This window comes from Falco peregrinus, chromosome 9, assembly GCF_023634155.1.
Source record: "Falco peregrinus isolate bFalPer1 chromosome 9, bFalPer1.pri, whole genome shotgun sequence".
Lineage (NCBI taxonomy): Eukaryota > Metazoa > Chordata > Aves > Falconiformes > Falconidae > Falco > Falco peregrinus.
Genome location: NC_073729.1, coordinates 32,236,614 through 32,250,962, shown reverse-complemented (window position 1 = coordinate 32,250,962; position 14,349 = coordinate 32,236,614). Strand labels below are relative to the sequence as shown.

At 41.4% G+C, this 14,349-nt stretch overlaps 1 protein-coding gene across 19 annotated transcripts in view; it reads right to left on the bottom strand.

Moving 5' to 3' along the window:
* Nucleotides 1-14,349, bottom strand: part of SULF2 (sulfatase 2) — a 162,602-nt gene that overhangs the window by 59,739 nt on the left and 88,514 nt on the right. For 8 of the 19 annotated variants that reach the window (XR_008748724.1, XM_055813567.1, XM_055813566.1 and 5 more), the window contains 3 exons: nt 8,232-8,413; nt 6,267-6,514; nt 411-650 (listed from right to left, as the gene is read on the bottom strand). Coding sequence is in view for 18 of the 19 variants with exons in the window: in XM_055813567.1 (XP_055669542.1) it covers nt 411-650; nt 6,267-6,441 (415 nt within the window). In the remaining variant the exon portion in view is untranslated. Of the gene's footprint in view, nt 1-410; nt 651-6,266; nt 6,515-7,066; nt 7,163-8,231; nt 8,414-12,410; nt 12,544-12,583; nt 12,784-12,819; nt 12,939-14,349 lie in introns of those variants that run through there. The other 11 variants (XM_055813574.1, XM_055813571.1, XM_055813572.1 and 8 more) reach the window with 8 other exon arrangements.

The window sequence follows — 14,349 nt, the reverse complement described above, 5'->3', positions numbered from 1 at the left end:
GCCTCAAGCACAAAAGGAGCAGTCATTTCTCTTGTAGTCTTAGTTTGATAACGTACCTGTTTTACAAAAAATTCAAATCGCCAATTCCTTTCCATAGCATTTTTTTTGTCTGTTCTGTGCACTTCAGGCAATTGCAGGGCATATTCTACATGCGCTATGCCTTCAGTTCAAGCATACACATTATTTTATCCTTCCCAGCTTCTGAAAAAGTCATAGCTTTTTTAGCTGTTGTTTTTTTTTAAATTTCCTCAAGTAAAAGCGCAAGGAAGCTAAACCTACACGCAAGACTGGAGCTTTAGCATTCTGCACTGCTGCAGTCCATTACAAGAACAATTTAAAATATTTTATGTGTTAGAGACTGCACCAAGAATTCCAAGGAAGCTTTCAGATGGAGCCAGCCTTGATCTTACCTGTCCTGTATCCTGTGTTGTTGAGGTATACTGCAAACGTACGTATTTCATGCTGAGCCTGCCAGGACGGAGAAGAACAGTTCTCATTGTTGGTGTAAGTGTTGTGGTTGTGGACGTACTTCCCCGTAAGAATAGAGGAGCGAGATGGGCAGCACATGGGTGTTGTCACGAAGGCATTGATGAAATGAGCACCTCCGTGTTCCATGATCCGCCTTGTTTTATTCATCACTTGCATAGAACCTGGAAGAAGGAAACCATCTCAAAATTATTTTCTTGTTTGTGTCACAAGAGCTAACAGAGAGTGCTCACATGTTACATCAGAGACCAGAATGAAGTGCAGGTAGTAAGGGCACTGTCATCTCATAGCGAACCCAAATCCAAGATTATTCTGTCCCCCTCTAGTGAAGTTCTCCCATTGTTTTAAGGACCAAATATGATGTCCTAAATCAAGATGTGACTCAAATCTGTTGACATAGATCATAATGCTTTTTTATTTCTCTCTAAGCTCAAGATTTACCACTGTAACGATCTGCACCATCTGTGCAGCCTTTCTGGAGCAACTAGTACTGTTCCAGTAGGTTAAAGGGAAGAACCAGTGTGAATTAGGCTGAAACAATGTGGCCTGAGGGTGAAATTAACTTTGTGCAGCAACCCTGACCAAAGTTTGCGTACTCCTGAGGCATTATTTAATCCCTGGTTTCAGAGGATGCCTGATGCCTTTTGTGCCAGCCTTCCTCAAACTGCTGAGGGTTGTTATCACAGAACCATTGAGTTTGGACGATTATTTAGTCCAACCCCCTGCTCAAGCAGGGTCTGCTAGAGTTGTTCTCTAGATAAAACGTTCTTTTCCCTAATGTGAGGTATTAGCAGGTATTGATTTCTGTAACTTGCACTGAACCAAAGACAAAGTAAAGCCCTCGTAATAATTTCCATAACAATCCCACAGAGTTCCATCTACCCACCTGATCCGTTTTGACAACTGTTACCTAAAATTCTCTAGATTTTCTTGGGCTTGGTTCTGCAGAATCAGATTTTTAGATGACTACTGGGGGACAGGTAACACCGTGTAATTTATAACCATCATTTAAAAACAAACAAGCAAGTTTAATTGGCAGGGACTTGGATGAATTGGGGTAACGGGAGTAAAAGTCTTATTGCCAACAATTACTAAAAGCCCCACTGCTGCCAAATGGCTGTTCTGTTTCCTATTTAAGAAAAGGCCTTGGACAAAGACTGGGTCTTTACCATAGACATACACCTAGAGAAATGTGGATCCATACCAAAGTTCCTCCTGCACGCAGAAACACCAAGGATCAGAAAAAAAGAAGACTTTAGTGTCCCTCATCAGAATGAGTTATACTGATCTAGGAAGAATTTCCATTTTCCAAAGTACCTGTCATCAGCATGAGCTTGCAAAGGAGAGTGAACGTTTCCAGCACCAACCCTCCCTTCTTGTTATGAGCAGGGAAAGCCAACAGACAACACGGAGATGAAGGTATGGGCTCATGCTGGAGTAGGGTTGGGGCTAACTTACGCGAGGTTGAGTTGGGTTAATAGTTCAGCTTTAATCAATGCATCCTGCAACCATCTGGCACAAACTGTATGTTGTTTCTGTCAATAATGGATTTAGGTTTCTTCTAAGCTCTTTAGGCAAGGATTTCATTATGAAATTGCAACAGTAAGTCGGTTTGATACAGGGCACATTGATATAACCAGGAGTCAAAACCTAGAGGGAAAATGGTCATAAGCCACATATGAAATCTGACTCTCTGGCACCATGAAGGATGGCTAATTGCTACTGTAGGTCACTTCACCTAAAAAATTGCCATGGTATTAGTTTTCTTGAGATCATTTTATTGGAATGAATATAAAAAAAAATTAAAAATTTGTTTGTGCATTTCTCAGGTCAGATGACATCTATGTCATACCATTTTGTGACAAGAACCAAGACAGGTTATTGCACTCCACCTGTAGAACTTCCTAAACTTTACATATTCAAAAAGAAGTTCCTGGAGAAAGCAAGATTTTTTGTTTCTGTAACTGTAGGATGGGTGTTAGTGCTCAAAGGCACTACAAAGGCACTAACACCACCAGTTAACAATTATATCAGTCGATTATACATTATGTGAGCCTGAAAACTGTGGCCGTTTCCTCTGTGCTGTCTTATGAGCTAGCCCAAGCATAAATAGACAGACTGAAAGAATGTTTTGTCATCCCAATATTAAAACACAATTTAACAATGCCTTTAAATGACAGAGGCATCTGTGCACAAATAACAGTACATGTTAAGACTCCCCTTGGGGACAGTAACCTTCTTTAATAAAACTGCTGTAATGACAAGGTCCTATATATCAACAGTCTTTAATACAAAAACATATGATCTAATCCGCTTCCCCAGCTTGAGAACTAATAGAGAGTGACAGATCAGTGGAAGGTAAAAACCCAGCATTCTCTTCTGTACAGTCTTAAATAGGCCAGCTTTAAATATTTTAAACAGCATTAAACCAGCCAACCAAAACTTATTTTCTTCAGCTTGCCTCCAATACAAACATAGAATTGTGAGAAAAAGTAGAAATTGGTCTTTCCGTAGCAGAAGATTAGTTATGTGTTAATCAGCAACTGGAACCTCACCAAATCACCTCTGGAGTTGGAAAACCTTCTAGAGTTTCATTAGTGGATGTACCAAGGGAAGTCATGCCTTGAAGTTTCACTATTTAATTCCGAAAATGTTCTGTTACCTGTCTAAACCCACCGATACTAAATAAAAGTAATTTAGTAGTTAAATGTGAAATTTCTACACTATTAAAAAATAATCTGTTGGACTACTGTGAAAATATGAAAGTTTAATCAATTTGATGCATTCAAGCTGTTCCCTGAGCAAAGTGATGCAAAAGCTAGGTTGAAATTCCACTTGAGATGTGTGTGGTATCCTTAACTTTGCTTAGTATGTCTTCTCAGTTCACTTTAGGGATAAGGCTGACATTTTCACTAATATTAATGGAGAAAATATACCAGTTGTTTATGAAATAATATTGACTTTCCCAATAGTTGTGCCTTGTTGTCAGAGGCCATAGTTTACATGGGTTTTCAGGAGCTTCAGCTGTTAAGAACTTGCATTAACTCCTAAGTCATTCAGTCGACTCTGAAGTACAATTTAAGAGGAGATGTCCATATGCAGGTAAGTTAACTGAACCCCACAATGTTAATTAACTGTCCCCTAAAGCCTTTTATTTTTATCCTATTCGAACCACATTAGATACCCTTTTCACATCTTCATTTCCTTGTTTTCCTCCTCATGCTGAATTTTAACAAAGGTTTAAGGCCCTAATCTCCACGTATGATAACTAAGAAAAATTATCTTATGTGCCACTTTTGTAGATTTTCAGAGGAAGACGTAGGAACATACAAATCACCTCTCACTCAGATTTCTCTAACATGGCTGAAGTATCTTCTAAATAATCAGATCTTTCTCCAACTATAAGTTTATGAAATAAGCTGGCTTGTAAAACCATAGTAATATGGTAGGCAAACCTAAATAAACTGGAGATGCTGAGTACATCACCATTATACTAACCTGGACTTAAATGGCTCTAAGGGGGGGGGGGGTGGGGGGGAAGTTCTTTATTTCCAATTACTTCTTTCTCCTCATCAGTATATTCCTCTTCTTTATATTTTGCTTGTCAGTATAACTGTTTTGATTAGAGTCAATCAAGTGTGTATTTCAGTAGTTCTTAGTGTTCTCATTTGTCTTCTCCTATTTGTATCTGTTACAATATACACTCGTTCTCCCTTGACCTGGAGATTCTGCATCCTTTTCATCAGCCCCACATCAGTCTCTTTGTTTTTTCAATACAAGGCTGAGATTTGGTTTCCCAAGTGAAACTCACAATTAACAGTGCAAATTTATAAAATAAAAGGGGAGGGGGGGGAAAAAAGGGAAAAAAATAATAGAAAAGCTGTACTCCTTTCCTGAAAGGACAACATTCTCCTTCTGGTAAACTCCACCTGCTACTGGTACGTTGTTAGATCTATCTAAAATTAAAAAAGGAAAGGCTGTTAAGAGGACTTGAGATTGTATTGTCTTGTCTTCCCTTTTGTCTCAAAGGTAGCCACAAAAGAACAATGAAAGCTACAACACCCATCAGTTAACACAATATTCTTAGAAACAGATGAAATCTTACAGTTATGCACAGCATTCTCTGCTACCTTGTCATTGCTTCCAAGTTTTCCTTAGCTTTATTTGTAATTCACATCTTGTTTCCATCTTCCTTAAATGCATTAACCACAATCCCCACAAATGGCAATGTTGATTAACTTGGACAAGTCACCAGACGACAGACAAGAATAAAAATTAATTCAAACAAATATTGGGTCTCACAAAGCCATTAGTGGCAAATGACGAATATCAAATCTCAGCTTCATCAAATGGATTTTCCCTAGTTAGACCCTAATTTGTATGGACACATGCCTATTATGCTTGAAATTGGAAAGCATCAGATTATCAAAGAGAAATATACTGCCCAAAGGACTTAGACAATTGCATCAGAAACAAGCAGGCTAGCATAAAATAGAAGATGATAAATTTTTTAGGACCACCTTCTGAGACTGCAAGATAATGTACTTTGGTTCTTTTGGATATACATTATTGAAACTACTTTACTTGTGATCCAAATAACCATTTAAAAAAAAAAAAAGTGATGACAACAACATCATCTTCTGATCCTACTAATTTGAATTGCATTTGTATTTGGTGGGGTTATGGACATAACAGGCTTTCTCACCATCTTTGAGAAGAATCTGACATCTGTGATGCTGCAGACATGCAGTAATACTGATAAAAAGCATTACTTTTTATCATCTGTAGCATCTGTAAGAATGCTGCCATGATGCTGTGATTAACTTCTCAACTGGATGAGTAAGTGTAGAAGTAATAAAAGCTGACTAACTTTACTATTGTGTTCTCTTCCTTCTGTGAGGTCTCTTTTCCCATTTTTCTCATCCATACTAGAAATTTGATCCAGTAACTGTCAAAAAAAACCCACCAGACCATACATGCACAAGCTCTCATCTTTCAGATGGTGCAAGCTTTATTATACTCACTTAAAAGCATATTTCTGATGCAAAATTATTAATGTAAACTGGTTTGTATTAATAGCTTCTCCTAACTACAGACAACATTTGGTAAACACAAGCTTGTTCAGGTAACGGAACAACCCCCAAAATCCGGCAGTTAATTCATTATTCCAAATCATTAGGCAAAGCATATGTTTAATCTTCATCTCCTTTCTTCAACAATTAACACAGGGCTGAATAACACAGTAGAACCTTTTCATACTAAGTGATTTCGGTCAGTAATTAACTAGACATCTAAATGGACAATACCAAGAATAGTACGACTATGTTAGGTAACATTTAAGTAATTAAAATTAAAATTGTCTATGTAATGAATGCCTGCAATTACACAAAAAAATTTGTGTAATTACATGGTGCAATAATCAGTTATGAATTTAAACCTACTGCTTTGGCATGTAGCTTCCCTGGTTATACTTGCAATTGCCCGAAGCATAGTTTAGGTCTCTAGATGAAGACAGATAGGCAGGAATCTCACGTTTCCACAGAAACAGGAAGTTTGACAGTTTAAGTTGAGACTAATTTCTGCTGTCCCTGAATTGCATGCAGACAGAAAATACTTTCTACATAAGGGTAAGTTTACAATTCTGCTACTTGCTCTTCCTATCACTTTTCACACTGAAAAAAAAAAAAAAAAAGGTAATTATTTTGAACGCAAGAACCTAGCTTCAAGTAAAAGCAGTGCCATACTAATTAGCTAAAATTCTCCTTATGTTGGGCTCTTACCAAGTTCTACATCCTGATCATCAGTAAGAACAAGGATGATGTTTGGGCGGATGTTTCTACGGTCTCTTTGAAATCTTCCCTTCAGACGCTGATTTAACAGGAAAGCTGAACTTCCATCCAACAGTGATAAAACAGTCATCATGAATAATCCAAGGACAATACTATGCTGTGCCATATTGTGCTGATTTACTGTTCTCTCTGAACAAGGTAGGTTAATGGCTTCTATTTCTTTTTTGTTTGCAGGTCTCCTATAAGGGAGAGGGAAACAAGTATTTATTTATACCTTGACCCCCCTGCCCCCCAAGGAACAGCATGGTTCTCTTCGAAGTAGTGAAAAGCAATATACTTGAAATAATCTAACTCCTAAGTAAAACAAAAACAAAACCCCACAAAAAATCCCAACCACACAATGACAAAACAACGGAATGTTTTTCTAGTGCCAGCTAGAAGCAGAAATTTGAAAAATTCACAGTTCATAAGCTGTTACCAACGTAGGCAATGAAGTTTTGCTCTATGCTTAAACTTAGCAGGAAGTTCAAGGATTTAGCACGGTATCAAACTCTCACTTTTGTTTTGATACATATAAAAAGCGATTTTCTTCCTTAAGGTTCTGGGATGTTTCAAAATGACATTTTTGTTTACTGCATCAAAAATGCAGATGCTCAAGACCTCCCCTCCCCCCCCTACATCTATCCACATTTTCAAACAGGACTGTGGTAAAATCTACCAAGTTAACAACACGTTTGAAAATTCACAGAGGATCCTCAGATAGAAACTTGTTACACACTGATATAACTTACAAATTTCATTAGAGTGCAGAGCTGCCCAGATCTTGGAACTATGGCATGATACTGTTTGAAGTCTACTAGAGCTTTGATGTTAGAATCATTAGCGTGATATCCCTTCAGCATTTCTGTTGGTTTCCAAGATTAATTAAAAAAATAAAATTATTATTAATGAACGCATTTGAAGGCCCATTACTGCAAATGTTTGGGAATGGATGCACCAAAATGATCTGCACTGCCTACGCCTTCTCTCCATCAGAAATATAATGCCCCAAAATAGGTTGTTTGCAAAACAGAGCACGTCTAACTGGCACTGCTCCTGTCAATGAGCCAGTAAAAAATTCTTCGTGATTCCTACAAAGAGATTCCAAGAAATGAGCAAGCATGCTGAGGAATTTTTGAAATCATAGTTTTGATTGGTGATCTTCTGGTATAAAGGGAATTTCTCTTTCTTTCAGAAGTCAAAGTAACAGTATGAAACTGGATTGAAAATATCAAGTACTAATTATTTCATCAGATCCAGTGATCAATGAGTCAGTTCTTGATGAATTCCCTACTTGCTGCCTGCTTTTCCTGGATTTGTGCCAACGATCTCTTGTAATGCAGTGAAAAAAATCAATTAAAAATGACACGAGGGAGACTATCTGCTTTTTGTAAAGACCAGAAATGCCTGGCTAGAAAGAACTTAGCACTGTGTGTTTTACCCAAAGAAATACATTGGCTGTTCTGTCCTTAAAGCCACATGGGAAAACATTTTTCCTCCAGTAGATTATTTCTTAGCCACATTATTACTTCATCTCTGTCAGCGTCTGTTCTTTGAGATAAACTTTGATTAAGAAAGTTCTCATGCAATAGCAAAACCACTGGTCTGAAAAATTATACTCTGCTTCTATGCTTATTTAAGAAATGCATATTGAATTTTCATATAAGTCAACAGATACGTAGCTATAGTATGATGCAATATTTATTAAGGCTGCTTTCCAGAAATGTACACTACTAGGGTTTTGAGGAAATGAAAAATCCTTCTTCCTTACTAGTCTCTCCAGTGAGTTTCACAGGCAGGTGAAATTAACTTTTTTCATAGTAACTAAAAATCGATTTTAAATATCCTAGCACTTGTTCCAATGGGTTGAGAAAAAGTCCAACTCCCTAAGTTTACATACACATACAGCTTTAGTACCTCTGCTGCTGCTCAAAGATTCGCCACACTATAGCAGAAGAAACACCGACAAATCCTATCAATTCTCATTCCTTGTACTCCGAATTCCATCTGCAGCAGTACAACTAGGAAGAACCATGTCAGATTCAATGCACTGCTACTGTCCAGAGTAGTCAAAAGCAGCTTGAAAGGCAAACCTGGATCTGGTTCAAAAGGGGAGGGGGGGGGGTGGGGGGGGAAAAGTTAGTTTAGCAGGCACATATTCCTGGACACCAGCCTTCCGCAGGAGAGGGCAGAGACATAGCTTCTGCTCTTCAGAAATTACTCCATACGTACTTCTGTTTGGAAAAAAAAATAATAAACTGACAACACAGTTGTTTTCATTACACACATTTTTCTGAAGGTCTAAAAGTTAATGTAGTCTTTTTTCAGCTCTATACTAGCCAATAGCTTCTTGGAATAATAGCATTTGCTGACTTTTTTTGCAGCATTTAGAAGGCTGTCCATTCTTGTTACATCTGCCTATAACTACACTCACTGTAGAGTACTGTGCACTTTAGTCTTCCTTGCATTTTTCTCATTTATTTTAAACAAATGCATGGAAGTAACCTCATGACCTCACTGCCTCTCTCTCCCCTCAGCCTGTCTTTTCCTCACAGTTTACTGCCCCTCACTCACTTCATTGCAACTAAAACCAGAAGTTGTCCCCAGCTCAGAGAGCTACTTACCTATCTATAAAATACTTCACATGTTCAGGGATGTACATAAACTGCTATTCCACAGTTATTTTATCCACACTTGTATATTTATGGTTAAAAGAATTAGCTACCTCTGAGAAGATACTGGGGGTGGAGGAGAGAATTTCACATCAAATACAACAGGCATCTTCTACAAAACCTGTTATCTCCTTCTCACCCCTCTCCTCAATGAAGATTTTTCAACTATTCAGATGTGTTATGTTCCTATTATCAGGGTAAGTACTGCTGGGAACCAGCTCAAAGTATATAATTATGTGCAAAACTCATAGCAGTAACTAGGTAAGAAAATTAAGGCAATTTTAGAAAATAAGCTATTTCTTGAAGTATGTATTCATAAAAGACAGACATGCCATAACTAACAGCATATATGCAGTAAAATCTAAAAGCCAGCTTCAAATAGTTTTCAGAATAGCAACAGAAAAGTCTCTTGCACGGATTGCCAGCGGTCAAATACAGATTGATTTTTTTAACCCTAGTCTTCGGTGAACTTCAAGAAATATGACATAAAGCCTCTATTAACAGTTCTTTCCCTATTTCTGTCAACAAGTTTAATCTGCAACTCATAGATAAAGGCAGAAGAGTTCCACAGCAGTGCCCCAATCTGCCTTCACTTTTAATATAGCACCCTCTGCAATGATGCATTTTGATCTGAGTGGTACAGATGGTCCACTGCTTTATGTGCCTCTGCAGGCCGTCCAGCAATATTAAAGATGCTTAATCCATAGTGGCTCTCATGAGAATTAGGTATGCCTCTTATTTTCTCCCAGATTACACACATGAACTTGACAAGTCTAGTCGCTCATATTTTATATTTAGGAAAGTGCTATCAGAGATTTATGAAATGTTCTTCAGCTGGGGCATCTAGCTGAGCTTTATTAAGCTTACAAAACCTCCTACCGGGCTGCTTTAAAGAAAGTCTGGTCCTCTTATTTTCTATGGTTTACGGTTGAGTTTAACAAGTCCCTGACTCCCTTCATAGCCTGAATTAGATACAGCTGCCTCTTTCTGTTCTTAACTCCTGCTAGAATGGGAAATAAGTATAGAGCCAAACTTAATTCTCCTGTGTGACAACACAGAACATTACACCAAGTCACATTATAAATGCTGAGGAGATAAAACCAGACTTCAGTACATTTATTCTATTTATAAAAAAAAAAATGAACCAAGTTCTGTTCCCGAGTAGCATTTACACCAAGGAAAGACTTCTTTTTAATACTACCCTCAGTAATTTATGTCAGTTCTACAGCAGCACAGGCAGGATGCACAGGGATGACCCGTGTCAGTTCTATCACCAGCTGGTATTTTTAACATGCTATTGATCAGTGTATAGCTTGGCACAGATGTAACAGGCACTGCATGCAAAACCAGTAACTGCCAGGGGCTTGCACACACTGTCACTCCCAACCCTGCTAATGCAAGTCCCAGCACAACTGTCCCATGTGCAAGCTGAGCGCAACTTCACTGAAGTCAAATAATTAAGTTGTTCCCGTGTAATCCAAAGTATTATCTACTTCTTCCTGTAACAGAAAATGTACAGACACGTAAAAAATCAATTCTGTATCAAACGGGTAAGTTAATCCTGCTTCTAAGAAAGCTGTTCCTAGTTATGTTTACATTAACTGATTCTTTTCTAAAAAATAAGCATACTGCAAAACACTTAATACAGAATTGGTATAGCAAGTTCAACTCGCCCAGCAGCCACCACAGAACAGGGTAACAGCATGTAAGCCACACAGTGGAACTGCACAATAAGGGAAAACTGGTTAGCAAGCAGCAATACACACCTGCTCTAAAATACGGCTGCAGCCAATACCAGGTGTATTATTTAAGCAGACTTAGGTGTGCCATTTGTCCAGCGTTTAAATTCATTGAAATACACAGTACTGGAGCCATTCCCTAGCAACCAACCCAATTAAAACCACTTTGCCAGTTAAACGGATTCAGCGGCGCTGCTGTTCTTTTAACTCTTGAGTCACTCCTATATCCAGGTTTGGTTATGGTAACTCCTTTTCCACCGGAGCTGTCGACCGCCACTTGAAACCACTGTATTTTGTTTGTAAAAGATAAAGACATTTCTGAACGTGGATTGGGAAGAATCTTGTTTGCAATCAAACAAGATTCTCAGGGGAAGGCTGGTATCAACAGTACTGCTGTAATCTAACAACATGCTGTGTTTTATTATAGTTTTATACTGATTTTTTTTTTCCCCAGCCAGTCAAAAATTTGAGAGAAAATACAAAATCAAACCTCCAGTGCTAAACGTGACTCTCAAAGATTACAGTTGTGCTGATTTACCTACACAGGCTATACCTAAAGTATTTTTACTTGCAAGTATCTACAATTTCTTCAGAAGCAGTCAGGCACTGAGCTTCCAGTAGAGCACTGGATTACTATTCAGCCCTGTTCTCCTGACTCACTTTCCTTATGCTGGTGAACTCTATACCAAAGCTAAATATTTATCCCAGGGAGGCTTACTCGCATTACAGAATCTCTCCCCTACCCTGTAATTTTATTTGAAATAAAACTGAATTATAAATTAGTTATAAACTTCTATAGGACTTGATATTTTAAAAAGCATTTTAAACAGCATAATATACTTTCCACAAACCCATACTATTCCTTCTGTTAACTACTTGCATGTCTTTATTAGAGCTTCCTGGTAACACATGCAAGATTAGTTAGTCCTCAGGTAGGTTAAATTGCTATCTGGTTCCCCCAAATCCACAATAATAAAACATGCTTTTCTGTGCCACATGCAATCACAACTCAGCAGCAACATGAAAGAGATTACCTCCCTATTATACTTATTATCTTCACATATTTATGGATAATGAAGGTACACAGTCTTTGACTTTAAAGATAATTATATTAACTTGCGCTAGGTACAGGGATAACCACAGACTTTCACTTCTGAAAATAACAGAAGGGAATGAATGCAAGTGCTTGGAGATGGAAAGAACAGGTAAAAACACAATTACATAAATACATTCTACCAAGTAAACATAATTTGTTGTAGCCACATACAGAAAAAAACCCTTCACGCTGTGTATGCACATCGGCAAACGCACACGGCCACGGCGGGCACCGCGCTCCATGTGCAGCCGCACCGCGGTCCATGTGCGGCCCGGCGCGGGGCATCGCTCGCCTCCGGGCACCCCGTCCCGCACAGCCGCCACCCGGCGCGCCCGCGGGGCTCCGCCAGCCGGGGGCGGCCCGGACCCCCCCCGCAGGGTCAGCGGCTGCCGGGGGGCCGGGCCGGCGGCACCCCCGCGGCCGGGAGGGCTGAAGGGCGGCGGCGCCCCGGCGAGCCCCCGCCGCAAGACGGGGCCGCGGCCACCCCGAGAGCAGGACCGCCTCGCCTCCAGCCCCCGCCGGCCGGTAGCCGGCGCCGCTCGCCCGCTCTCTCGTACCACTGCACTCAACTTCCAGCCCCGCCCGTTACCTCCGCAGCAGGAGCGCGGCCAGACCTGCTCGCTGCCCGCTGCATCAGACCCTCCGCCCAGGGCCCCCACTACGGCAGCCTGGCTCGGCCTCCGGGAGCCCAGCTGCCCTCGCCGCCGTCCCCGCCGGGCTGCGGCCGCCCCCTCCAGCGCGCCAGCGCCGCCGCACACTCACCCGGGCGCCGGTGCTCTCAGCGCCCGCCCGCGGAGCCCTCTGCGCTCAGTGCCCGCCCGCGGAGGCCGGCGCCCGGCGGGGCGGGGAAGCGCATCCTCCGGCCGTGGCGCCGGGCAGCGGCCGAAGCGCGTTTCCCGAAGAAGCGTCCAGAGGAAGCGCCCGGGCGGGTGCTGCCCGCCCCCCTCTCCTTCCTCCTGTCCCTTCTTCTCGTTCTCCCGTTTAAAAAGTTCATTTACCTCGAGGATCCTCCTCCCAGGACTGACGCAATGCCCCGGCGGCGCGCAGGGGGAACCTGTTCCACCAGCCTGGGCTCGCCCCGAAGCCCAGCGGCGGCACCGCGGGCCGGCTCAGCCCCGGGCAGGAGCGGCGGGCGCAGCTCCGCGGCCCAGCGCGCAGGGCGAGGAGGGGGGGAGGCCGCGGGGCCGGGGCCGCCCCCGGGGGCACAGAGCCGTTACGAGCAAAGGGGATCGCGCAGTGCGGGGTGGGGAGGGCGAATTAAGCGCGGAGCCCCGCGCAGCCGGTCACCCCGCTCAGCGCTGCGGGGCCGAGGGGCTGGGGGCTGCGCGGCCGCACCCGCACACCTGTGGAAGGGCAGCCCCAGGCCGGCTCTGCTGGGTGCGTAACACAGACCCCCTTCCACTCGTGCAGCACAAATTAAAGAACTTAATATTGACTAGTAATTAAGAAAAGCTTAACCAAGCTCTTCGATGGAGGGGCTGTGTTTGCAGCAGGTGCCATCGACGCTACTTGGCACCAGTTACATTCTACTGCAACAGAACAGCGTTTGCATAAATACCTACATAGGTACTATCTTCAGTGGATTCTTTAGGAACCTCTCAAATACGTATCTTTCAAAGATACTGAATATTAACATATACTCATGTTTAAAAAACCTAAATTCTCCAGCATTCCCATGCCAATAGACAACCTGTGGTGTGTCACCCTCAGAACCTCCCAGCACCCACTACACCATCTAATAATGAATGGCCCAGGGAGGAGGCCAACAGAGCACAGATTCCAGTGTATGTCTAAGTTTATTTTGTATTTGTTTCTTTAAAATACGCATTAGAAAACATATCTGAAAACTTTCAAAAAGAACTTTAAGCCACTGTTTTTATCATAGAATGATGCTACAGTGAAAATGGTTTGTGTGGTTGAAAATGGACAGGAGACAGTCTTCCTGTGCAAGAACAACCAATGGAAGAGGAGTAAGAAACAGATTAGGAAAAGAAGATTCTATTGTTCCCTACTCGAGTCAAAATACACACTTACTTAGCTGCAGAACCAGTGAAGAAATACGATGGTTCCTGAAAATGCTACAGGGAAAGGACTTGCTGTAGTTTTAAGGAAAAAAGCCAGAGCAGAAGAGACCCACAGAAAGAACTACAGAGTTCTAGAAATCAATATTTTGAAAAGCAGTGCAAGATATATATATATATATATATAAATAAAAATACCTCTGTTCCACCTATGATTTATTTGGATTTTTGCTTTAAAAAAAGAATTGCCTCCAGTGACCTAATTCAGACTTTGCTGGAGAAGGCCAGTTGTCTTGAACTTTTTTTCATTGTTGGCTACGCACTTGGCTCCTCACAGACTGACCCTAAATTAGCCAAAACCTAAATGGCACAACTCCTCCAAATACCCGTGTGTCACTACTCTGGTACCAAGTGTGCTCCTGTATGGACAAGAATAAACAACACAAGTGAAGCACTTTTATGTCAGTACAACTGCGTCCACACTAGGGGCTGCAACAGTCTAACTGT